This window comes from Sorex fumeus, unplaced genomic scaffold, assembly GCF_029834395.1.
Source record: "Sorex fumeus unplaced genomic scaffold, SorFum_2.1 ptg000149l, whole genome shotgun sequence".
NCBI classification, from domain to species: Eukaryota; Metazoa; Chordata; class Mammalia; order Eulipotyphla; family Soricidae; genus Sorex; species Sorex fumeus.
In genome coordinates, this window is record NW_026606206.1 from 2,912,120 (window position 1) to 2,936,300 (window position 24,181).

Below are 24,181 nucleotides of genomic sequence, written 5' to 3' on the forward strand. Positions count from 1 at the left end.
AACCCAGACCCCAGGCCCTAATCACAGAGGCCATGTCACACAAGTAAGGATCCCACACCCAAGAAACAGAGTATAAACCCAGAAAAACACAGCACTTGGTCTTTTACTTTGAGATGAAGGCCGGTTTGCCCCCTCCTTTTATTTTTTTTTGCTTTTTGGATCACACCCAGTGATGCTCAGGGGTTCCTCCTGGCTCTGCACTCAGGAAGTACTCCTGGCGGTGCTTGGGGGACCATATGGGATGCTGGGAATAGAACATGGGTTGGCTGCATGCAAGGCAAGTGCCCTACCCGCTGTGCTATCACTCCAGCCCGTTTGCCTTTTTTGGGGCAGTGTTCTATTTCCCTAAGCTTTTCCTAGGTTTCTACTTCTCGGTGAAATCTTTCCCCAGTCTGCACCCCTGCCTGACACCCATCCTCCCAACATACTGTGGGAGCCACTGGGTAAGCTGTTCTTCCAAGGGTGTGAGAAATGGGAAAACCTTAAGACACCCCAGATGTGGGTTGTTGGTAACTTAGAAAAATTTTTCAAATGATGAAAGACTGTTGATCTCATAGAGTTCCAGAACCTTTCTCACTCACATTGTATTTTATTCTTGCTCTTCTAACTCATCCCTTCCTTCCCATCTTCCACTCTTCCCCGGGTCTATTTCTCTGTTTGTTTTGGTTTTTCATTTGTTTGGTTTTTGGGTCACACCCAACGATACCAGCGGTTACTCCTGGCTCTGCACTCAGGAATTACTCCTGGAAGTGCTTGGGGGACCTTATGGGATTCTGGGGATTGAATCTGGGTTGGCCGAGTACAAGGCAAACACTCTATCCTCTGTACTACTGCTCTGGACCCCAACCCAGGTCTATTTATCTTTAGAGTTTTCTTCCCTCCCTTCCTCTCTGCCTCTCATTTTTTAATTTTTACTTTTTGGAGAGGGCTCCTACACAATACTCGGGAGACCCAGGGGACCCCTCCTAGCAATTTTTGACCAACGTGGATGGCGGGTCAGTGAGAGAACTCAGTGGTGTGATGTTGCTCAGGCCTGTTCAAGCATCAAACTCTATTCAGGTGTTACAGTACAAGGAATTATTGGGCACACTTGTGAGCCTCCAGAACTATACCCAGTGATGATTGACGGTCACGTGGCACTAAGGATGATGCCAGGCACGCACCTTAATCCCTTCTATTTCCCTGGTTCCATCTGCCCCTAATTTTCTTGCTACTCCTTGACCCGTTTTCTCCTCTCTTTTGCCTTCTCAAATAACAAAGCAAATTATTTTTTGGAAACAATTTTCAAGGTGTGGGAAAATGAACTTGTTCCCTTTTGTCAGATTCCCATGAGCATCCTGAATGTTAATGAAATAAATGGCCTGGAGGAAGACGAAGTCAGTTGGTGGGTCTGACTGTGTTTCTGTTCTCTCTCTCTCTCTCTTCCTCACGCACACACACATATACACACACACACATGCACACACACAATTCTGCAGTTTAACAGGGATGGGCAGGCTTTGAAAACTTGTCACTGTCTCTGTGGTTATTTCTGAAAAGAAAAAAAAATCAACATAAAAATGTGAAGAAATTTTGGAAGAGAAGAGAGGCAGATACCTCCCTTGATAATCCATTAGGTAAATAGTCTTTTCCTGAATACCACGTTTTAATTTGCATGGGTGAATGGGTTAAGGGGACTTCAGGTGCTTCCCCACCTCCGTGGAGTGGGACAGAATAATAGCTGAATGTGGTAGAATGAGGACAGTTCTGGTGTTGAGCAGGACCACCCAGCAGGATGCAGCAGTAACTCAGGAAAGTACACTGCACAGAATCTAACTACCTTCCTTGGCAAGGGTACTCAGCAGCATGGAAAAAAGAACAGACATCTGGTTTAAGCATTCTTGAGCTCAAATCCTTGTTACTTTATTTTCTTTCACTGACACTTTGATCATGTTCCTTAATTGCTTTGTACTTCAGTTTCTTCTTCCTTGAAATGGAGATCATAACAATCCCTATTCTTGGATTGTCCTAAGGGTTGGCACTGAAGCACAATAAAGGTGATGAATGATGATAAAGATTCATGTGAATCTGAATATTTGTTGTAGGCAACAATGATGCAAAATGTGCTCACATCAGTGTCCAGAACTCAACTTAGCACACAACGTGGCATTTGAACAGGTTACACAAAATCATTTGAGACTGTGTAGGAATGTAACAAAACACCTTGGGTATGTGAACAGTTCAGACACATGAATATTCCAAGTCATTTATCTTTTATAAGTTGTTTCAACTTCTGTGGAACTGACAGGAAAAGCGTTCATCCACTTGAATTAGGTTATGACTGCAGAAAAGAACAACTCCAAAATCACAGTGGCTTTTCCCAATGAAGATAGATTTCTCATTTGAACTACATGTAATTGGGGTCAGCCTGTGATTCTGTTTTTCACTGTCATTCAGAGATGTTGGCTTATGATAGATGCTTCATTTTGACATCTCTTTTTCACAGATGCCAGGATAAAAGAAGAAAGAAAGAAAAAGAAAAGGAAGAGAAAAGGCAGCAATTGAATGCTTAGCCCAGAATCTCTTTTGCTCACATTTGTTTGGTCAAAGAAGGCCACGTGAACGCACATAACTTGATTGTAATGGAGAAATGCACACATTCCTGAAGATTTATATTGGAGAATAGTTCAATCATACAGAGAATAATAACCATCACAGAAAAACTTCCCTAGGGGCTGGAGAGATAATGTAGTGAGTAGGATGCTTCCCTTGCATGTGACTGGCCCTGGTTTGATTCCCAAACCCTTCCAGAAGTGATCCCTGAGTCCAGAGCCAGCCAGAAATAAGTGGGATGAACACTTCTAGGTTTGGCCAAAGCAAAAACAAAAATAAAAAACAAACAGAAGAGTGTGTCCCGGATATCATATAATAATGACACTGGGTATAAAAAAATAATGTGAACTCTCATCATCTGAGCACATATTATATAACAGTTTGTGTTCACAAATCAGTTAATCCTTTCAGCAGATATTTTGTTTGTCTTTGTTTTGTGGTCACACTCCATTTGAAGGGATACTGTCATTTCATTGCTCCCATAGTGTTTAGAGAACCACGTGGTTAAGCACCAGGGCCTCCCACATGCAATGCAGCCTGTGGACTTTCCACCCCTACTCCACAGGGAAATCTTAATAATCTTCATACAGTGTGTAATTTGAGGTTCAGAGAGATTCACTTGGAAAGGTTGTGTTGGAGTTAAGGATAATATGAGCATAGTCTGCACAATTTCTTTCTGTATTTACAGGGAAATTCTTCAGAAAAGAACAGTGTATTACTAGGAGACTGTAGAAACTGGTTTTAGTCTCACTTTAATATGTTAAAATCTGAGCACATGCCAGGACTGCAAGCAGGTCTTGAGTGTCAACTCTGACAGATTTGTGTTGGCTGCAATGAGAGGAGTGCAATGAGTAGGCTTTCCAAAGGGAAGGAGTCATGTGATCCACTAACGGTGTCTGCTGTGGGCATAGGAAAGGAGTTGGAAGGGGATACAGATATCTGACTTTTTTGGACATTTTTTCTTTACTTCTCTGGGTTTCAGTCATATCACCTACAATACGAAGTTCATGACGCCTTACATGTGTGAAGAGACAGGAGTAAGCCCTGAGCACCTCTATGCATGGTCCCAAGACAAAAAGGATGACCCTCAAGCACAGAGCTGGTAGCAGATCCCAAGTACTGCCCACTGTGGCATAACAACAACAAAAACAAGCAACCAGGGTGCTCAAGAAGGACAAAACAGGGATGGGGATAACAACAATGTCCCCGGGAGAGTTTGTGGTTCCAAAGAAAGCCCAGAGCAGAGGGCTCAAGTAAATGCCCTTTGCTCAGTGCTCTGCACAGAACTATTGTCCATCAGGTAGGGTTGGGTTTTGTTTACTTTGGTTTTGGCAAGGAGACCCTGAGAAGGGAGCGTATGGGGGGACTTCAATCAAGGGAGAGGGTGTCGCATGCTCTCAGCTTTCACAGACCGAGTGTGGTGCTCTCATCTTTACTACACTGGGGTTTCTCAACTTGGACATTACTGACACTTTAGGTCAAGCACTTCCTGTCACGAGGAGGTGCTGCATGTGTCTAGCTGCATCTCGGGTCACTACCTCTTGCCCTCTTCCGCAATGTGACACTCAGCAGCATCTCTGGCATCTCCCCAATGTCCAGAGAAGCCACAGGGGGACATTATCTCCCTCAGTTGAGACCCACTGGTCTAGTGCAGTACTTATCAACTTTTTTCTGACCATGACCTCCCTTCCATCTTGTTTCTGATCTGTGCCCCATTTTTATCGTACCACTTGGCCTTTTGGTCTCATGCTAAGGGACCCCACTTAATATAATTTTTCACCTGTGGTGCTCTTGGAAAATCCTGGAAGCCCACAAGGGACCATATGGTCCTCAGTTGAGAAATGGGGGTAGAGAATTTGCCAAACAGCATCTAGTCAAACAATTTGAACAGCTACCATTTATTATTTTCAGGTAATTTCTCCATTTCAATCCCCAGATGACAAGGTGAGTTTCTGTAACCTACATCTTAACAACTGAAGAAATGGGGTTGAGGTGGTTCAAGTAACTTCCTTCAAATCCTACAGCTGGTAAATCGGGACTACAGATGGAGGACAGTTTAGCTCAGAAGATCAGATAGTTCCTGTGGCAACACTCTCTCTGTCTGAAAAATTATTATTTTTTTCTTTAAAGCAAGGAAATTCTTCTGAAGTCAACTCCAATCCAAAAATACTTCTTGGGAATTCCTGAGAAGCCATCAGAGAAAGCTAAGATGTTGACCCTTTCCAGGAATTTTTAATATCAATGTCATGGGGAAGGTCAGACTCTCACACAATCATAGTTGAAGAGCACTGTAAGGTCATCTGGGTCTGAGCCAAAATGAACATTTCTAGAGGTCAAACTTTGTGAACCAAATGCCCTATGTGTGTATCTCCTTCCCATGTCTGTTCACTGCCAGTCCTGGAAATTTAAGGGGGAAAAGTAAGGAGGAATAAAGCCTTGATATTCAGGGAATATACCACTTGTCCCTCCTACAAAGTGCTAATTCTCTTGTCTTGGGGTGGGCTGTAAGTTGCTTCTAGCTAAACACTCCGTCATCTTCTTTCTGGCTCTCTGTAAGAACTCCACATTTCCCCTTTCTCTTCTCATGGCAGTGTACTCATAAGCTTTGAGTTTGCTGTAGTAATCAGAGAACTTGTTGTAGAGGATGGAAATGGGCATCCCATTGAGTATGATTCCAAAAGCAATGCAGAGGAAGGCAAAAAGCCTGCCTAGGTGGGTCTCTGGGTACATGTCTCCATAGCCCACAGTGGAGATGCTCACCTGTGCAGAAAGAGAAGCAGAATGGAATTGTTAGTATGAGGAAAGGGAAGAATCGGGTAGAAATGCATCCCATTTCCAGAAAGCACACAAATTTCCCCACAGAGATAGATTTTTTTTTATTATAAAATTTTTTAATAGTGAGACATCATGAGGTACAGTTGCAGACTTACACATTTTTGTGCTTGGGTTTCAATTATACAATGATCAAACACCCATCCCTCCACCAGTGCCCATTTTCCACCACCACGGATCCCAGTATCCCTCCCACCCCCCATTCCCCCATCCCACCCTGCCTCTGTGGCAGGGCATTCCCCTCTGTTCTCTCTCTCCTTTTGGGTGTTGTGGTTTGCAAAAGAGACACTGAGTGGCAATCTTGTTTGGTCTATAGTCTACTCTCATCATGCATTTCCCATCCTGAGAGGAACCTCTCAACACCCTTTATTTGGTGCTCCCTTCTCTGTCTGAGCTCCCTTTTCCTCTAGCATGTGCGTCTGGCCTCCAAGGCATAGAGTAAACCTCCTGGTACTAATCTCGGCCATTCTTGAGTGTTAGTTTCCTATTTCGTTACTTTATGTTCCCCAGATGAATGCAATCTTTCTATGTCTATCCCTCTCTTTCTGACTCATTTCGCTTAGCATGATACTTTCCATGTAGTACCACTTGTATGTAAATTTCGTGACTTGTCTTTTCTAACAGCTACATAGTACTCCATTGTGTAAATGTACCAAAGTTTCTTTAACCAGTCATAGATTTTTGAGGAACCAGTCATAGATTTTTGAGGAATCAGAAAGTTTTCCCACAGGACTTGGGTAATGGAAAGCACATAAACTTTGGAGCTGGTATATCTGAGACGCCCATTATTTTGTAATGGGGTCACTCAAGCAGTACTCTAGAAATCCAGGGATCTTCCAGGCACTTCTCAGCCAACCAGACCAGTGGTTCAAGGAGAGGACTTGAGAATACAATGCTGCTTGGATCCTGGTGTGCCAGGGATTACCTAAAAGTCCCCCAAATATATCCTGGCAGTACTTGGAGAGCTCCAGGGCCACAACTGGTGATGACGAGAGACCATATGGTGCAGGGAATCAGCCCGGGTTGGCTGAATGCAAGACATTTGCCTAAAGCCTTGTGACTCTCTAGACCCAGGACTTGGGTTTAAGTCCTAAATGCAGTGGGTGTTCAAGAAGGGTTCCTCGGTGGAGAATTTTATCACCAATTTTATCTTTTTATCAAAAAAAGATAAAACTGAAATGTTGTGTTTTGAAAAGGAGTTGCCCTGCCGTGACCTGCCCCAACACTATGTTCAGAGACTCTCAAACCACCCAGATCAGACTGTGTGATCCCTTCTTTCCTGCTCTCAGCCATAATGTTCCCCTATCTTTCTTCTCTCTTTCTCTCTGAAGAAACTCACATTAGAAACCTGCTAAATCTAAGGATAGAATTAATACCCTCTCTCAAGAAAGCGATTTTACTGTGTGATCTGTCTTCTCTGGAAATGTTTCACTGTAAAAGGTAAAGGTAAAGGTAAAGGCCCTCCTGTTGATCATCGATTTGCTCGAGCGGGCCCAGTAACGTCTCCATTGGAGACTTTGTTGTTACAAAGTCTCGATATGTTTGGCATATCGAATACGTCACGGGGAGCTTGCCAGGCTCTGCCGTGCAGGAGAGATACTCTCGGGAGCTTGCCGGGTTCTCCAAGAGGGGCGGAGGAATCGAACTCGGGTCGGCCATGGTGGCTGCATGCAAGGCAAACGCCCTACCGCTGTGCTATCGCTCCAGCTGTAGTGAAAGATTAAAAAGCCTAAACCAGGGAGAGATGGGGTCTGACTTCTACTTTTCTGCAAAGAGCTTAACTTTGTCTCAGCCTCTGAACCACAGCTCCCTGAAGACACAGATGGCGGGAGCATGTCCCAGGTCGTGCAGATCAAGTAGGTCTCAGAACCACTGAGGGCTGCAGGATCGGAGTTTCTGTACTGTGTCTGAACTTGTTCAGACTTATCCAGTCCTGCTCCCCCTCCTTCAGGCACTGACTCCCTCTGACAACAAAACTATCACTTAAAATATTTTAGGGAGAGAACGCTTACTTTAAAGGGTTGTTGTGAAAGGTAGAGCATATACTAAGTTTTTGGTGTAAAAAAAGAATCAATAAATCTTGATCTTTTCCCGTCACTCAGCAGGGGACCAACTTTAGGAGAGAAAGCTCCTCAGTTTGCCTACAAGACAGAGGGTACTAGAAAGAGTTATAGTTTGGAGGGCCAGAAAGGTAGGTAGGGCATTTGCCTTGCATGCTGCTGACTGATTTTGGACCACCAGTAATCCATATGGTTCCCTGAGCCCTCTGGGAGTGATCCCTGAGTGCAGGGCAGGGAGTAATCCCTGAGCAATACTGAGTGTGGTCTCGAAACCAAAAGGAAGAGTTCTGGTTTTGAACTAGCGTGATCTGGGCTCAAATTTCAATTCTGACCTTTACCTGTGAGTGATCTCAGGCAAAACATTCAGAATCTCTACATCTTAGTTCTTACATCTGAAACCGCTGATGGCTAGCTGTAAGTACGCTCATAAAGACTGAGAAAATGAATTTCATGCATTTAATAGTTTCAATTGCAAAACGCTGAAGAAACACTCATTATTTTGTGAAGGGGCTTTGTAAAACACGATTAAAAAAATATGTTCAACCTGCATGATTCTTCCCATCGCTCTTGTCACACTGCTTTAAATTCTACTAATTAGAGGTTTATTTAGGTTAACAAGCTTCTGTTTCAAAATGTAGAGACTCAAGGGACTAGTTATCATTCTGTGTAGCCAGAGAAAACCCAAGAAAATCTCTTGGGCCTGATTTTTTATGCCTCATGTACTAAGACTTCCTCTGACTCCCAGGCTATTGGCAAAATCACCAGAAGTCTTTTAGGCAGGCTGATGGTTCACAATTGCGAGTTGTTGGGGGTTGGAGTGGGTAGGGGAACTGATGCTGTGCATTGCACAACTCTAGGGGGCATTATTTGCTTCAGTTATTTCTGTTGTTGTGGTGGTGGCGGTTGCCACTATTTTCCCGCAGATGTCAGCAACATGTACAAACTCACCCCGTTGACCTGTACTGAGATGAACTTTAGTAATGCGGACATCTTTGTTTGGATAACACAAGAGTAAGTATGGACACAGAGTAAGTGTGACTGACTAGTTAGAATGTAATGGAGAAGAGGGCCAGCTGGGGAAATTTGCTGGAGTTGATGAGAACCACATCTCCATCAAGCACATAAAAGGGAAAGGATGCCCTTTCCTGGAGGAGGATGCCCCACCTCTCACTACTCCGTTTCCCGTGACAGATCTGCTAGAGATGGGCTGCCCCTGCCACCTGGGGAAACACGAAAAGCTGCGAAGACAGGTGACATGGTATAGGTGCAGTTAAGGCCCCCAAAACAAAAACATAAAATAAAGTATGCGTGCATTTGTGTGTTTCTAATCATCAGTCAAATCAAAAGTAAAAGATCCAGGGCCAGGGATATGGCTCAGGGTCCCATGGGGATGGGGGGCAGGGGGAGGTGAGAGGGACCGGCCCATCCCCTAGCCCTTGAGGCCTGGAGTTTGCCCTCACTGAACCTGTATACCTGCACTTCTCATTGGGTTCCGGAAGTTGGCGGTCACTGGAGGTTTTAGGGGGCAGGTGGAGGGATGACACCTGCCCCCCTCTGAGGCACCTGGTGAAGTTGGCCTGGGTTAAAGTTTGGAGACATCACTGAAACGAGCTGCTAGGTTAGGAAATTCTTTTGTGTGTCTCTGGATCATGGCCCTTGTTTCCATCTTTTCCAGGAAAAAAAGGCCTTAACTTTTAAAAGCCTTTTAACTTTTAAAAGACTTGTCTTGAGTATGTGAGGCCCTGGGCTCGCTTCCTTGTCAGGTAAAGAAAATAAAAGGAATCTGAGGGGCTGGAGCGACAGCACAGTGGGTAGGGCATTTGCCTTGCACGTGGCCGACCCAGGTTCGATTCCCAGCATCCCATATGGTCCCCTGAGCACCGCCAGGAGTAACCTCTGTGCATCGCCGAGTGTGACCCCAAAAGCCAAAAAAAAAAAAAAAGGAATCTGAGTCAGATTTCTGCCTGTGTAAGGAACTGGAAAACAGTTTTGCATGTCATTAACATCATTTATATGTTGCATATACTTTAGTTAATAGTTGGCTTTCAAACAATGTCATTTTGAAACATACTGATCCACTTACATGAGATATTCTTGTAAACATCATCAACTTATAGTGTCAATAAATATTGTATAGTACTTTGTTTAATTTTTTAGATTTTTTTTTTTTGCTTTGTTTTGGGACCACATCTGGCAATGCTCAGTGCTTACTCCTGGCTCTGCACTCAGGAATCACTCCTGGAGCTGGTTGTTGAACTGCATGTGGTTTCAGAGATCAAACCCAGATTAGTCGCATGCAAAACAAGTGCCCTACTATCTATAATATTATTCCGACCCATATACGGTGCTTTAAGCTTATTTTCTATTCCTTATGATTTTAATCGCTCCAGCCCGGCAAGCTACCGAGAATATCTCGCCCTCACAGCAAAGCCTGGCAAGCTACCCATAACGTCTTCAATGTGCCAAACACAGTAATAACAAGTCTCACAATGGAGATATTACTGGGCCTGCTTGAGCAAATCGATGAGCAATGGGAGGACAGTGCAGTGCTTGATTTTAATAGCACTTTCCCTCTAGTTTACTTTATTGTAAGAATACAATATATACGACATATACTATATAAAATATCTGCTACTGTGTCGCCACTAGGCTTCCCTTTCAACTGCAGGCTATTAGGAGTGAAGGTTTTGCTGGGAGTGCTCTCCAGTCGTGATTGAGTGCTCCCAGCAATACTTGGCCCCTTTATGTATGTCTAATAGTTTATTCCTCAGTCTGAGGATGCTTGGACCCAGTGTTCTCAAAGCCACCACAGTTATTACCTCAGTATTGCTGGGGAAGGTGGGAGGGCATGCAGTGCCAGGAAAGAGATTTGGGGACTTGTACAAGCAACATATTGGCTGCATCCTTTTGAACTCTCTTCCTGGACCCAATATTTAAGTTCATGGGGGAACCAACCAAAAGTTTACACAGATTTGACTGCTCAGGGGGCTGGTGTCCCTACTGCCTCAGTGTGCAAGTCAACTGGCGATTTCCTGGTCAAGGTCACTGTGAGTTTCAATAGAGAGGCAGATGATAGGTAGTTTCAGAAAATGAAGCATTCTTGAAAGGTCAAAGCAGAGGCTTTGTGTATAAAGTTTCTCAAAAATCAGGAGGGGAGGTCACAGGAGAAGGCAAAAAATTAAGGGAAAGTATTTTAAACTTCTGACCAATCCCCATATTGGCTATTCTCCCAAATCTAACCTCACTTTTTTTTTTTGGCTGAACTTTTGAGTGAAACAACAAAGCAGAGAGACTTGGCTTAAAGAAGATTAAATACTTGATGTGTCCAATATGATCTAGATATTTTTGTGTATCTTGGATCTATTTTGAGGAAAATAGCTCTTCTGCTAGGAGGTTCTGTGTGATTGGCCCCAAAGAAATTGTTCAAAATGCAGAGGTAAATTATATATTGTCTGTTTTGTGGATAATTTGACTCATCCAGTGATCCACTTTTTACTCCCTGGCTTCAAGAGAAACTCAGGATTCCTTGGCTCTAGAGAACCTTTTCTTTCCAGTTCAGGGGTCAAGGCATTTCTCTCTTTAAAGTCTTAAAAGCTAAAGGCCCCAACTGACTCAAGTGACCTCACAGGGTAATTTCTCACATTAGCATGAGTTGTATTAGAGATGTGACTGAAATGTCTGCAATCCATCTGAATATCCTTATTTTTAAAAAAAACACTTTGGTACAGCTACTCTGTAAACTTGAAACCTATCTCTTTGCTGAAATTTGACATGTTTGCTTCAGCCTGTAGGTCCCAGAAACAGAATATGATCTTACTTAAAATGTTACCCACTAATCAGAAAATCTGGCCCATGGAACTCTACAGTGAGGATAAACATCTAATTTTTCCTCTGAATCTTTAGAATAATGATAATTGAATTTCTTCTTCAACAAGGAATGTTTATTTTATGTGTAATGAACCAGGAGTAGAGCAAATATTGGTATCCATATTGATCCATGCATTTAGGAATTATGATTCATAATACAAATAGATTTTTCAACATACCATCCCATTTTCACTTTTCAAAAGAATTTGAGGTGATAAAGGTGAATATTTTCCACATTAAATTAGCACATACTCTATTTTTTTTAATGTAGAAGTACTGCTGTTTATTCAGCCATTGATTAAGCTGGATGAATTGGGCATGAACCCCACATTACTTTTTTTTATTCATACTGTTAATTTTATTTTATTATTATTATTTTTTTAATCACTGTGAGATACAAAGCTTTCCTGTTTGAGTTTCAGTCAAACAATGATCAATTACCCAACCCTCCACCAGTGTACATCTTCCACCACCAAGGTCCTCAGTATCCTCCCCCCATCCCACCCCTCCCTCTGCCTCTATGGCAGACAATCTCCTCTATACTTTTTTTTGTATTGCTTGTTATGAATAGCATAAGATGGCGCAAGGTCATGAGAGCAGCCACATACTCCTGGAATTCTAAACTTTCAGCTAATTAGGATCAGGAGAAATCTCTGTAGCTAGCTGCTCAGCTTGGAGATTCTTCTGTGCGTCTCTGAATCGTGGCCATTAAGGGAATTAAGGAGCAGCCAGAGGCAGTTTGTAGGTGTCCAGGGTCCCATGGGGATGGGGAGAGTGAGAGGGACCGGCCCATCCCCTAGCCCTGGAGGCCTGGAGTTTGCCCTCACTGAACTTGCATACCTGCACTTCTCATTGGGCTCCGGAAGTTGGCGGCCACTGGAGGTTTTAGGGGGCAGGTGGAGGGATGAAGTTGGGCACCTGGTGAAGTTGGGCTGGGTTAAAGTTCGGAGACATCTCTGCAACGAGCTGCTAGTTTAGGAAATTCTTTTGTGTGTCTCTGGATCATGGCCCTTGTTTCCATCTCTTCCAGAGAAACAAACTATTGGCATATGCCCTGCAGGGCACGCTCACTCACCTGCAGTGCACCACACCACAGGCCCTAACTGCATCTTTTGGTCTCTCAAGATTCATGGGTCTCTGAAATAAGGCCAATGAATGAGCTTGTATAGCTGAGCAGGAGGTGGTTTGTGGGTGTGGCTCCCACATACCTAACTTTTGGCCATTTAATTTCTTGGTAAAGTTGTCCTCAAGTTGTTGTGGTTCGACCAAAGGCACAGTGGCAATTTTGGTGTATAGGGAAGTCTGAAGGCGACATAAGGCTGCTGATGCAACTCACCTCACAGGTACAGCTTGACCTGCTGGCAGCACCATACCCCCCAGCACACACTTTAGAGGGTCCAGAGAATTGGCTCAGTCACTAAAAATTTCTGCCTTGCTAGCAGAAGGCCATAAATTCAATCCTGGTGCTGCCTACAAGTGCCTATGATGTCTGGGACTCCAGGGGTGACACACAGTAGGTGATCTCCTGGGAACAGGCAGTTATCTGTGTGCACTGCAACTAAAGGTGTGAGTGCAACCATGGATGTGGATATGTGTGGGTGTCATATCCCCAGGCAAGTTTACTCTGGGTGAGCACCATGGTTGAGAGTGTGAGCACAGTCCACTTTTGCAGCCTTCAGCGAATACCGCAATCAAGTGTGTAAGCAACACAGACAAGTGTGTGTGACCTGTAGTCATTACATGACAACAGCAAAGAGGAGAAAACAAATGGAGATGATGATAATAATAATAATAATAATCATAATTAATAATAAAAGTTGGACCAGGCAGATAGTTCCAGCTTTGGAGTACATATGTTGCACGAACAGGCCACTGCATGAACACCCAGTCACTGCAAGGGATAGCCCTGGTTGCCAGTAATCCCGCTGAGCCTGAAAGCTCTGAATGCCAGGCTTGAGCTCCCAACCATCAGCCCTGCCTCAGGGCTGTGCATGTCTGGGAATAGACCCTGGGTACACACATCCAGGACTGCCAGGGTAGGCTCTGTTTAAAAAAAATAAAGAAAAGCAAAAATCACACAAATTATTACACACCTCAATGCAAGTTGTACTTCAAAAGAATTAGCTTCAAAGGTTATACTTAGCTGAGTCAATCTGCTGTTGCTATAAATATATTAGGAATTCCTTTCTGGGATCAATGTGTGTACAGAGGGGTTAGTGACAAGACCTTGAAACTAATGGTCTTATCTACCTTAAAGGTTACTTGAAGTGCAACCTTAAATTAAGGGTGAATATTTTATTATTATTATTTTTTGCTTTTTGGGTCATACCCAGCAATGCCCAGGGGTTACTCCTGGCTCTGCACTCAGGAATTACTCCTGGCGGCGTGGGGGACCATATGCGATGCTGGGAATCAAACCCAGGTCAGCCGTGTGCAAGGCAAACGCCCTACCCACTGTGCTATCGCTCTGGCCCCGTGAATATTATTTTTAAGTACTGAGTTGGCCCTCGAAAGGTAGATTAGAAAGAATCAAATGGACATGTCACAGATTCTGAAGATAATTGTGCAGTGGAACTCCAAGAATGTTTTGATTACATGGAAGAACTGTTTGCAGGAGATCAGGATGATTATCTTAAAACACACACACACAACACACACACACACACACACACCTGTATATTAATGGCATGACATGCACATAAAGTATACAACAGGAAGAAGGCATGAAAAAAACTCGGGTTTTGAGTCTATTAATTAATAATCCACCAGAGCCATAATGATGGCTTTTGCATCCTCAGTTTACTTGGTAATTTCCATATACTGTACAATTCTCTTATGTTTTCCCCAAGTTCTATCGGCCAACAAGAAGAGTAGAGTGTAAAGAGCTATTAAGGGATCACTTCAAGTCAGGAAGTTCCTAACAGCCATTTTCCCATGCATGATTCCAGTGCTATTTATGCAGGAGCCAGGAAAATCCTAACACCTATACCAGACAGTTGCCTAAATGTCTTACACTACCAAGCCCAACATTTTTCTGTCTTCTTCTCTGTGAGTTTGCACTACATTTCTCATAATTTCCCTTACCTCCCATCCTCTGGTTGTATTTGGCCAATGGGAGACACTGTTGAGAAACTGGAAGACGGGGTGCCGAGAAAAGGGTCCTTCTACCTGCTTCTGGTTTCTGGAAGGATCTTCACTGATAGCAGAGCCATATGGCTGCAGGATCTGTCCTTTCTTCAGCATCAGCCTCCTGATGTCATCCTAGAGGTGCTTGCAACTGCCGTGGCAGAGGGATTTCTTGCTAGATTTCTAGGTACTGATGATTCTACTTGTTCCCCAACCCAAAAGCCAAACGGTATTTCTTTTTTTGGGGGGGGTCACACCCGGCAATGCACAGGGGTTACTCCTGGCTCTGCACTCAGGAATTACTACTGGCGGTGCTCAGGGGACCATATAGGATGCTGGGGATTGAACCCGGGTCGGCCGTGCGCAAGGCAAACGCCCTACCCGCTGTGCTATCGCTCCAGCCCAGTATTTCTTATAGTTACTGATTATTGGATCATCTCAGTTTCCGCCTCTTGTCTTCCAGTTGTTTAACTCCTAGATATCTATTTACCCAAATTAGAATCCCTGTTTAAAATACCCACTTTGTTTTCTGTCTTCTTTAACTGAAATTGTCTGATTCATCTTCTGAATGGATCTTCTTAAGACAAGAAAGCAACTGAGAAAGAATAAATAAAAAAGTCAACCTCAAAGATCTTTAAAAAAATTAAGGGAGGGTTTGGGCTATCATCCACTGTCCTCAGGTCTTATTCCTAGCTCTGTGCTCAAGGATCCTCCTGGTGGTGTTCAAGAGACCATATGTGGTGCTGGGAATTGAACGGGATCGGCCACATGCAAGACTAATGCCTTAACCTTTGTCCTATCTCTCTGGTCCTTAGTGATCTTCTAAAGGGGCATACTTTATGAAATCAGAGTTGGGAGCAAAAGTCTGGAGCACAATTTTCTGATGCCTTAGCTAGAGATAAGTTTTCTTTTTGAAGAGTTTTAAAGGAAATGCATTCTTGACATAGTTTACTGCTTGGTTTCAATAGCTTTAATTTGCTCTGGACATCTCCAAAGGAAATGGTTTTTGAACGGTTGAATTTTTCCTTTCTACTGAAAAACAGCATCACACTGGAGATCCATGGGTACAGCTTGATTGTTCTTATGCTGTGCCATGCATGTCCCAGACCAAGGCAATCTGGAGAGTTCAACCATGACTGGATCTGTTCCAGGCATGGGGCTCTTTATCTGGACACTGAGAAGCTCTCCCAGAAGATATAAGAGCAGAACCTTTTGTATGTTTCACAGTCACTCTCTTTTCCTCAGCAGAGAAGAAATCACTTATGTCTTATTTTCTCAAAAATGAATCTGGAAGTAAAGGTTATTGCTTCCATGTGATAAACACTATCAAGTCGTCAGATATGATAGCTTCTATTTATTGCAGATGTACTACAGGCGAGCATTTTACATATGTTTTCTATTATATTAGTGCTTACAAATAACCTCCATCTGACAGATGAGTAGGATGAATCTATCTTTTATCCTAATGCGTGAGTATGTGAAGACATGAGTGTCCATAAGGGATTTATTTTGCAGCTGTTGGAGAATCCACAAAAATGAAAATTACTATATTCCCCTTAAAATCCTGAGTTGAATTACAGAGGAAGGTCGCAGAATCCTTGGCATAGAGGAAAAATTATTAAAAGCAATTCAGTTTGTAGGGTTGTCGGAAGGTACTAAAAACACAGAGATGGATGAATTAGAGAAACTGGCTCCAGAGGTGAATTTACCACATGGGATATAGCACTGGAGTGATGTTAGCATATAGCAGTTGTATTTTTCTTTACCACAACTTTAAACTTTCAACGTGTGGGCCAATGTTTTCTGATGTGTACAGCAGAGCAGTGACATCTCACTGCAGTAGAGTGATTGTAAACCAGGATCTAATTCTTTATCTTCTCTTGTTTCCAACTATGATCTTTGACATATAACTTTGCAGAGCTTTTCCTACAGGAACTAGGTTATTTTCTCTGTCCTTTGACTGACCTTACAACTTGCTTTGGTCAATGGGTTTAATAAATGACAGGAACAGAAATTTAACCATTGCTTACATGATTGGGTTTGCACTCTCTCTCTCTCTCTCTCTCTCTCTCTCTCTCTCTCTCTCTCTCTCTCTCTGTCTGTCTCTCTTTCGCTCTTTCTCTCTAATACATACACACACACACACACACACACACTTCCCCCACCTTGTCCTCCCTTGCCACAGTCATAGATACAGTCTGTTGGAAGATAAAAATCACATGATTTAGTTTTCTTCATTCCAGCTGTTAGCTGATCACTCACTTCAAACATGTGAGTGACTGAAACCAACACAAATGAGAAGAATCTCCTAGTTGAATGAAAGCTCATGAGTTACATAAACGCTTGATGATTTAAGTCATTTTATTTCACAGTGGTTTGAGATACATCCTAACTGTGGCCAAAAGATAACGTATAATTTATAAATAGCTAAATATACATTTATCATGGTTGTGTGCTCAACGTATTTAAAATTATGAGAGATGTGATTCATAAAGTTTGGAGACCATTAGATCAGAGTCATTTTAGCATTACACTTCTCATATTCTAATGTCTGTTTAGTTAGATCTATGTAATGAATTTCTTCTCATCATTAAAGATGCCTCCCTGACTTTCCCATCAAATGTAGATTCAGCCTCTCAAATTATTTTCTATCAGTATGCATAATGTTTAGCATACCACTTGGTATACTAGAGATGCTCAAAAAAATTCTTGTTTAGTAAATGAGTAAGACAGAGTTTTATAAGATACATGAAGAAATGGGACTAATGTTTGTATTTTTAACATAAGAAAACAGACATTGGGTCTGCATCATTTTGACAATATTATTTTCTTTTTGCTCTACTGAGAATATGAACCCATAATATCTAATATTTATTATAACCAGAAATATACAAAAGAACTGTTTTTAATAGTATGTCAGTCCTGTGAAACAGGGCAGTTCTAGATGATTCAAGAGGAATTGCTCCAATGAGTTTGGAAGGAAATACAAGTTATCAGCGTTTTATCTAAATCATACTGTTTTTTTTAATAGTTTAGATAATTTTAGAGACTATAGCAGCTCTGTAGCACTGTCCTCCTGTTGTTCATCAATTTGCTCAAGCGGGCACCAGTAACGTCTCCATTGTGAAACTTGTTGTTACTGTTTTTGGCATATCGAATACACCACAGGGAGCTTTCCAGGCTCTGCCGTGTGGGCGGGATACTCTTGGTAGCTTTCTGGGCTCTCTGAGAGGGACAGAGGAATTGAACCCAGGTCAGCCGTGTGCAAGGCAAATACCCTACCCTGCTGTGCTATTGCTCCAGCCCATTTTAGAAACTGAAATGGACAAATGCCATTAGTAAAGGTTAAGATTGGTGAATGGTAAAGTTAAAACGTGCAGATTTTGATCTGAGAGTAGTGCCTGATTGTGATACTGGCCACAAAAAGAAAACTCATGTTGGTAAAAATAGTATTGAAAAAAACTGCTTCTTGATATGAATGGTGATTAAGTGTTTCATGCAAAATTGTTGAAAAATACTAATCTTGAGTAAAATAACTTTAGGTGACATACTAAGGAGATAATTTGAAAGAAAAGCTTTGTGTGTTTCTTGGACCACCTTCAGTGGAGTCCAGGGGCTACTTACAGTCTGTTGTATGCGGGACCATGTGGTGTGAAGGATCATTTCTGAGACGTCTTCATGTGAAGCATGCGCTTAAGTCTGTTAAGATATCTCTGACCAAATAATTTGAAAACTTGAGCATCATTGTGTATTACACTGATCAAAAAATTGAATTAAGAGGCTTCACTTCAGAATTTTAAGAAAGAATCTATTAGTAAAAACAGAATTCTTGTCTATAAAGATATTTTTATTAATATATCACGCTGTCACACTGTCCTCCCATTGTTCATCGCTTTGCTCGAGCGGGCCCAGTAACGTCTCCATTGGAGACTTTGTTGTTACTGTGTTTGGCATATCGAATATGTCACGGGGAGCTTGCCAGGCTTTGCCTTGTGGGCGAGATACTCTCAGTAGCTTGCCAGGCTCTCTGAGAGGGGTGGAGGAATCAAACTTGGGTCGACCATGTTGGCTGTGTGCAAAGCAAACGCCCTACCCGCTGTGCTATGGGCTGGAGCGATTAATATGCCAAAGATTAAAAATAAATTTTGTGGGTTAAAGCTAAAGTATCAGAGAATTTAAGTCCACCCTGTAAAACTCGCCTTCTAAGACATTTGGATGAATGGAAACACAACTCTGCAATGTGGTATTATTTCACCAGTATGATTTGTTATTTTTCCTTTCTACTGTTATTGTTCCTTTCTTCAAGGTAAATGTCATTTTCTGAGGACAAATCAACTTCCATCAGCTCTGTCTATATACATACAGTTCAAGTCTGTACTATGGGGATGACTTTTCATCATTTGGAATAAGATCAGATGAGCAGCACTGGGCCAGCTCATTCAGAAGTCTAACATCATCCTGGCACTAATGAAAGCAAATCCTGTTGTTTATATGAGCATTCTTCTTTCCAGTGATGAAAGAATCACTGACTACAGAGGCCTACATCTTGCCCTTTTCAGAGATGTGGAAATTGAGAAAAGGAAGCGAGGGAATAAGGGTTTCTCAATTTTTTAGGACTACAGCTAATTATTAGTGGATCTTACACTAGAATCTAAGCTTCCTACCATACTACACTACTTCATCAGTAACTCTTAACTGGATCGTCTCAGAAGTTCATACCAGACTGTGGGTTCTGATGTATTCAATATTAACATTGAAAATATCTACATGAGGAGAATCTGGCGATATTTGCTTAATGTCTTCAAGGTATTACAAGTAATATTTTTTTGCTGAGGAAATCTTATACATTGTTGTTTCCTATCACATATATCGACTTACTCACTGACCTGAGGCATTTTCATGGAATCAGGGATTCTCCAGGAATCTAGTCTAGCATGCCAAAAATGTTGATGCATGAGTAAATGATTGAGTTATTATGAAAGGCAACTACCAAAGAAAACAATGACCAAAATTAAAAAAGATACTGCAAATTAGGCAAGGCATGCAAAAGCAATGAAACTTGAAAGAGCTACAGCTGGCTTAGAACAGGCAGGAGTTTGGAAGTTGGACAGACTTGGGTTTCAACACTTGCTTTGTTATGTTATGGGTCTATCGCCAAAATCTCTGCACTTTATTTCCTCTGGTTATAATATGGGATAATGACAACCGGTCCTGAAAGCGTTTTGGTCACACAGGAACAAATTGCAGTTTCAGGTACTTCTTCCCATATTAAGATTTAGCCTTGGAGCAGCAATATTTCAGTTAGGGTTGACAAGATTCAGTCTCATTTTTACTTCAATGAATCTCATTTCCATCCATATATACATATATATATATATGTAGAGAAAGAGATACAGCTTCAATTTTATATATTGAATTTATATATATATATATATATATATATATATATTGGACTGGAGCGATAGCACAGCAGTAGGGCGTTTGCCTTGCACACAGCCAACATGGCTGACCCGAGTTTGATTCCTCCGCCCCTCTTGGAGAGCCCGGCAAGCTACCGAGAGTATCTCCCCTGCACGGCAGAGCCTGGCAAGCTCCCCGGGACGTATTCGATATGCCAAACACAGTAACAACAAAGTCTCACGATGGAGACGTTACTGGGCCTGCTTGAGCAAATCGATGAACAACAGGAGGACAGCTATATATATTAAATAATTTCCTGCAAAAATTGAAGCCGCTTTTTAATTTTATTTTTCCCTCTGTTTTGGTTTCTGTACAAGGGCCACACCTGGCTGGGGTGGGTGAGGAAAGAAACCAGTGGTGCCGGGAACTGAACTATTGACTTGCATGTGCTCTACCATTTGACCACTCCTGCAATCTCCCCATCTTTGTATCTTAAACAAGATCAAACTATAAACCGTGACATCAACAGATGTTTTGTAAATGACACATTTGAAACATGATACCGAAGCTTCCTACATACATTAACAATAAAAATTCATCTCAAAACTTGCCATAGGAGGCTGGAGCGATAGCACAGCGGGTAGGGCGTTTGCCTTGCACCCTGGCTGACCGGGGTTCGATTCCCAGCATCCCATATGGTCCTCTGAGCACTGCCAGTAGTAATTCCTGAGTGCCAAACCAGGAGTAACCCCTGTGCATCGCCGAGTGTGACCCCAAAAGCAAAAAATAAATAAAACACTTGCCAGAGGGGCTGTGGGGTGGGGGGAGAGTGATAGTACAGAAGGTAGGGCATTTGCGTGGCACGTGGCATCTCACATGATCCTCGAACCTCACCAGGAGTTATCACTGAGCACCGCCAAGTTGTGGCCCCCAAAGAAAACCAAAACAACCTGTCGCTCTCCCCCCACCCCCCAAAAAAATAAAACCCCTTGACAGTCAATGCGCTTCACTTAATTTTGCATTTGGAGGATTGCTAGGACCAAGTCAACTTCCTGGGCTAGGAATCTATACTTTTCCCACTCCCTAAACACCCTCCTCTGCGTCTGTTAGCTGGAGGTAGGGAGCGAGGGAAGGAGGAGAGAGAGAATCATGCTTGAGCAAGGTCGAGGGAGCATCAGGGGATGACAGACAGAAGAGATGACTGCTACCCACAGAAAGGAAGGCCCAGCCGAGGAGGAGCGCGCGGCAAGGGCGAGAGAGAGAGAGAGAGCGAGCCACGGTGGTACTCACCGCCGCCCACCACCAGGCGTGCGGGTTGCTGGTAAAGTTGGTGCCGGGCACGTCGTGCTCCACGGAGTAGGCATACATTAACAATAAATTCATCTCAAAACTTGCCATAGGGGCTGGGGGGGGTTGGCAGAGTGATAGTACAGAAGGTAGGGCATCCGCGTGGCACGTGGCATCTCATATGATCCTCACCAGGAGTTATCACTCAGCACCGCCAGTTGTGGCCCCCAAAGAAAACCAAAACAACCCCTCGCTCTCCCACCTCCCCCCAAGAAAAACCCCTTGACGGTCAATGCGCTTCACTTAATCTTGCATTTGGGGGATTGCTAGCACCAAGTCAACTGCCTGGGCTGGGAATCTATACTCTCCCACTGCGTCTGTTAGCTGGAGGTAGGGAGCGAGGGAAGGAGGAGAGGGAGAAACCAGGCTTGAGCAAGGTCGAGGGAGCATCAGGGTTCGACAGACAGAAGAGATGACCGCCACCCACGCAAAGGAAGGCCCGGCCGAGGAGGAGCGCGTGGCAAGGGCGAGGGAGAGAGAGAGAGAGAGCGAGCGAGCCGCGTCGGTACTCACCGCCGCCCACCACCAGGCGTGCGGGATGCTGGTGAAGTTGGTGCTGGGCACGTCGTGCTCCACGGAGTAGGCATACATTAACAATAAATTCATCTCAAAACTTGCCATAGGGGCTGGGGGGTTGGCAGAGTGATAGTACAGAAGGTAGGGCATCCGCGTGGCACATGGCATCTCATATGATCCTCACCAGGAGTTATCACTGAGCACCGCCAAGTTGTGGCCCCCAAAGAAAACCAAAACAACCCCTCGCTCTCCCACCTCCCCCCAAGAAAAACCCCTTGACGGTCAATGCGCTTCACTTAATCTTGCATTTGGGGGATTGCTAGCACCAAGTCAACTGCCTGGGCTGGGAATCTATACTCTCCCACTGCGTCTGTTAGCTGGAGGTAGGGAGCGAGGGAAGGAGGAGAGGGAGAAACCAGGCTTGAGCAAGGTCGAGGGAGCATCAGGGTTCGACGGACAGAAGAGATGACCGCCACCCACGCAAAGGAAGGCCCGGCCGTGGAGGAGCGCGCGGCAAGGGCGAGGGAGAGAGAGAGAGAGAGAGCGCGCGAGCCGTGTCGGTACTCACCGCCGCCCACCACCAGGCGTGCGGGATGCTGGTGAAGTTGGTGCCGGGCACGTCGTGCTCCACGGAGTAGGCGGCCGCCGAGAAGGCGAAGACCCCCAGCGCGATGAAGAGCAGCAGGCAGCCCACCTGCTGGTAGCACTGGCGCAGCGTGAAGCCGAAGGCGCGCAGCCCCGTCGAGTGGCGCGCCAGCTTGAGGATGCGGAGGACGCGCAGGAGCCGCGTGACGCGCAGCACCTGGCCCACCTGGCCCACGCGGCCCACGGTCTCCAGCTCGTGCTCGCGGGGCCGCTCCTCGCCCGCCACGGCCTCGAGCAGCAGCTGCAGGTAGAGGGGCAGGACGGCCACCAGGTCCACCAGGTTGAGCGCGCTGCGCGCGAAGCGGCGCGGGTCCGGCGTCGAGGCGAGGCGCAGCAGGAACTCGAGCGTGAAGAAGCCCATGCACAGCAGCTCCGCGTGCTCCAGCAGGGCCGGCCGCGGCCCCTCCACGGTGCTCAGGGCCAGGGCCACCACCGAGACCAGCACGAGGAGGCTGGAGGCCACGCCGACCGCCTTGGCCGCCGCCGACGAGAAGGGCTTCTCCAGCAGGTCCCAGAGGCGCTGGCGCTGCGCGCCCAGGCAGCGCGCGTCGCGGAACAGCTCGCCGGCCTCCTCGGCGCGCGCCTGGGCGCGCAGCTCGCGCTGGACCTTGAGCTGCTCGGCCAGCTCGTCCCGCCGCTCCTCGAAGCAGATGCGGCAGCAGCGGGGCGCGTGCCGCAGCCGCACCCCCCAGTAGCCCAGCTCCTCCAGGAAGCCGCGCGGGCACAGCTCGTCGCGCACCAGCAGCACCCCGGACGCGTAGAAGTTGCACACCAGCTGGAAGACGGCCGGGTCGCGGTCGAAGAAATACTCGGCCGTGGCCTCCTCGAAGTCGTCGCACAGGCCCCGCTGCCCGCGGCGGCTGGGCGCGGTCACCAGGCGGCCCAGGCGCGTCCGGGGGTGCCGCGCCACCGCGCCGCAGTCCAGCCGGTAGCTCTGGCCGCCCACGTTCACGTGCAGCGTGGACCCGGGCGCCCGCAGGTCTGCGCCGTCCTGGAGCTGGGACGTGGGTTCGGCCGGCGGGTCCTCCTCGGCTGGGTCGTCCTTCCATCCCTGCATCCACTCCTGCATCTCCTCCTCCTCCTCCTCCCCGTCCTCCTCCTCCTCCTCCTCCTCGATGTAGTAGTGGTAGTTGCCTTCGGTCCAAGGGGTGATGCTGGCCTGGGACCCGCTGCGGCCTCCCGAGGAGCCGATGCTCCCACGGTGCTGCTGGCTGGCCCCCGCGTGCGGCGGGACCTCGCTGTCCGTGGTGCTCCAGGGCCTGGAGCCCCAGGAGCGTCGCCTCTCGCTCTGTTTCAGCATGCTCGGAGCTGCTCCTGTTCGCCTACCCGGGGGTCCCCAGCCTGCCCACAGGCACCAGGAGAGCCAACGATGAGCTCTGAGCTGCCTCAAAGAGAAGCGCCTGGACCAGGAGGCCTGGTATCACTGCCTTTAGAGCTGCGTCTTCAGCCTGTCTGTCTCAGGGGGTCTGAGCACCAATGCCCATGGCTGTCCACTGCTCTAATCTTGCCACTGGGGAAGACGCAAGTGTCAGGAGGGATTTAGAGCCTCTTAGCCTGTGTCCTGACAGAGCTCTCCAGCGGGTGACGCAAGGATGATTACGTGCGCTCAAATCTACTGGTAATCAGATCATCAGAAGAAGGCAGAGATTATTGCTAATAACAGCATCGCTCAACTCCTAGAAAATGTGCTGGTGTGTGCATGCCGAGATCAGATGGACTAAATTTGCTACCGAACATGGATCTCTGTCTTGGAGCGTAACTGCTGTGACCGTAGTCCGACCTAGCAATTCCTCTAA

At 45.3% G+C, this 24,181-nt stretch overlaps 1 protein-coding gene across 1 annotated transcript; it reads right to left on the reverse strand.

Annotated features, from left to right (window-relative positions):
- Window positions 1-5,070: 5,070 nt before the first annotated feature.
- KCNV2 (potassium voltage-gated channel modifier subfamily V member 2) lies at window positions 5,071-23,685 on the reverse strand. Its single transcript, XM_056106938.1, has 2 exons — window positions 22,309-23,685; window positions 5,071-5,352 (listed from the first exon to the last, which is right to left on the reverse strand). The coding sequence occupies exons 1-2, from the start codon at window positions 23,683-23,685 to the stop codon at window positions 5,071-5,073; spliced, it is 1,659 nt and encodes a 552-aa protein (XP_055962913.1).
- Between the last annotated feature and the right edge of the window lie 496 nt (window positions 23,686-24,181).

Coding starts and splice junctions, on each gene's coding strand:
- KCNV2 (XM_056106938.1), bottom strand. CDS start 23,685: ATGCTGAAACAGAGCGAGAGGCGACGCTCCTGGGGCTCCAGGCCCTGG. Junction 5,353..22,308: donor ACGCCTGGTGGTGGGCGGCG/GTGAGTACCGAC, acceptor CTTTCTGCACAG/GTGAGCATCTCCACTGTGGG.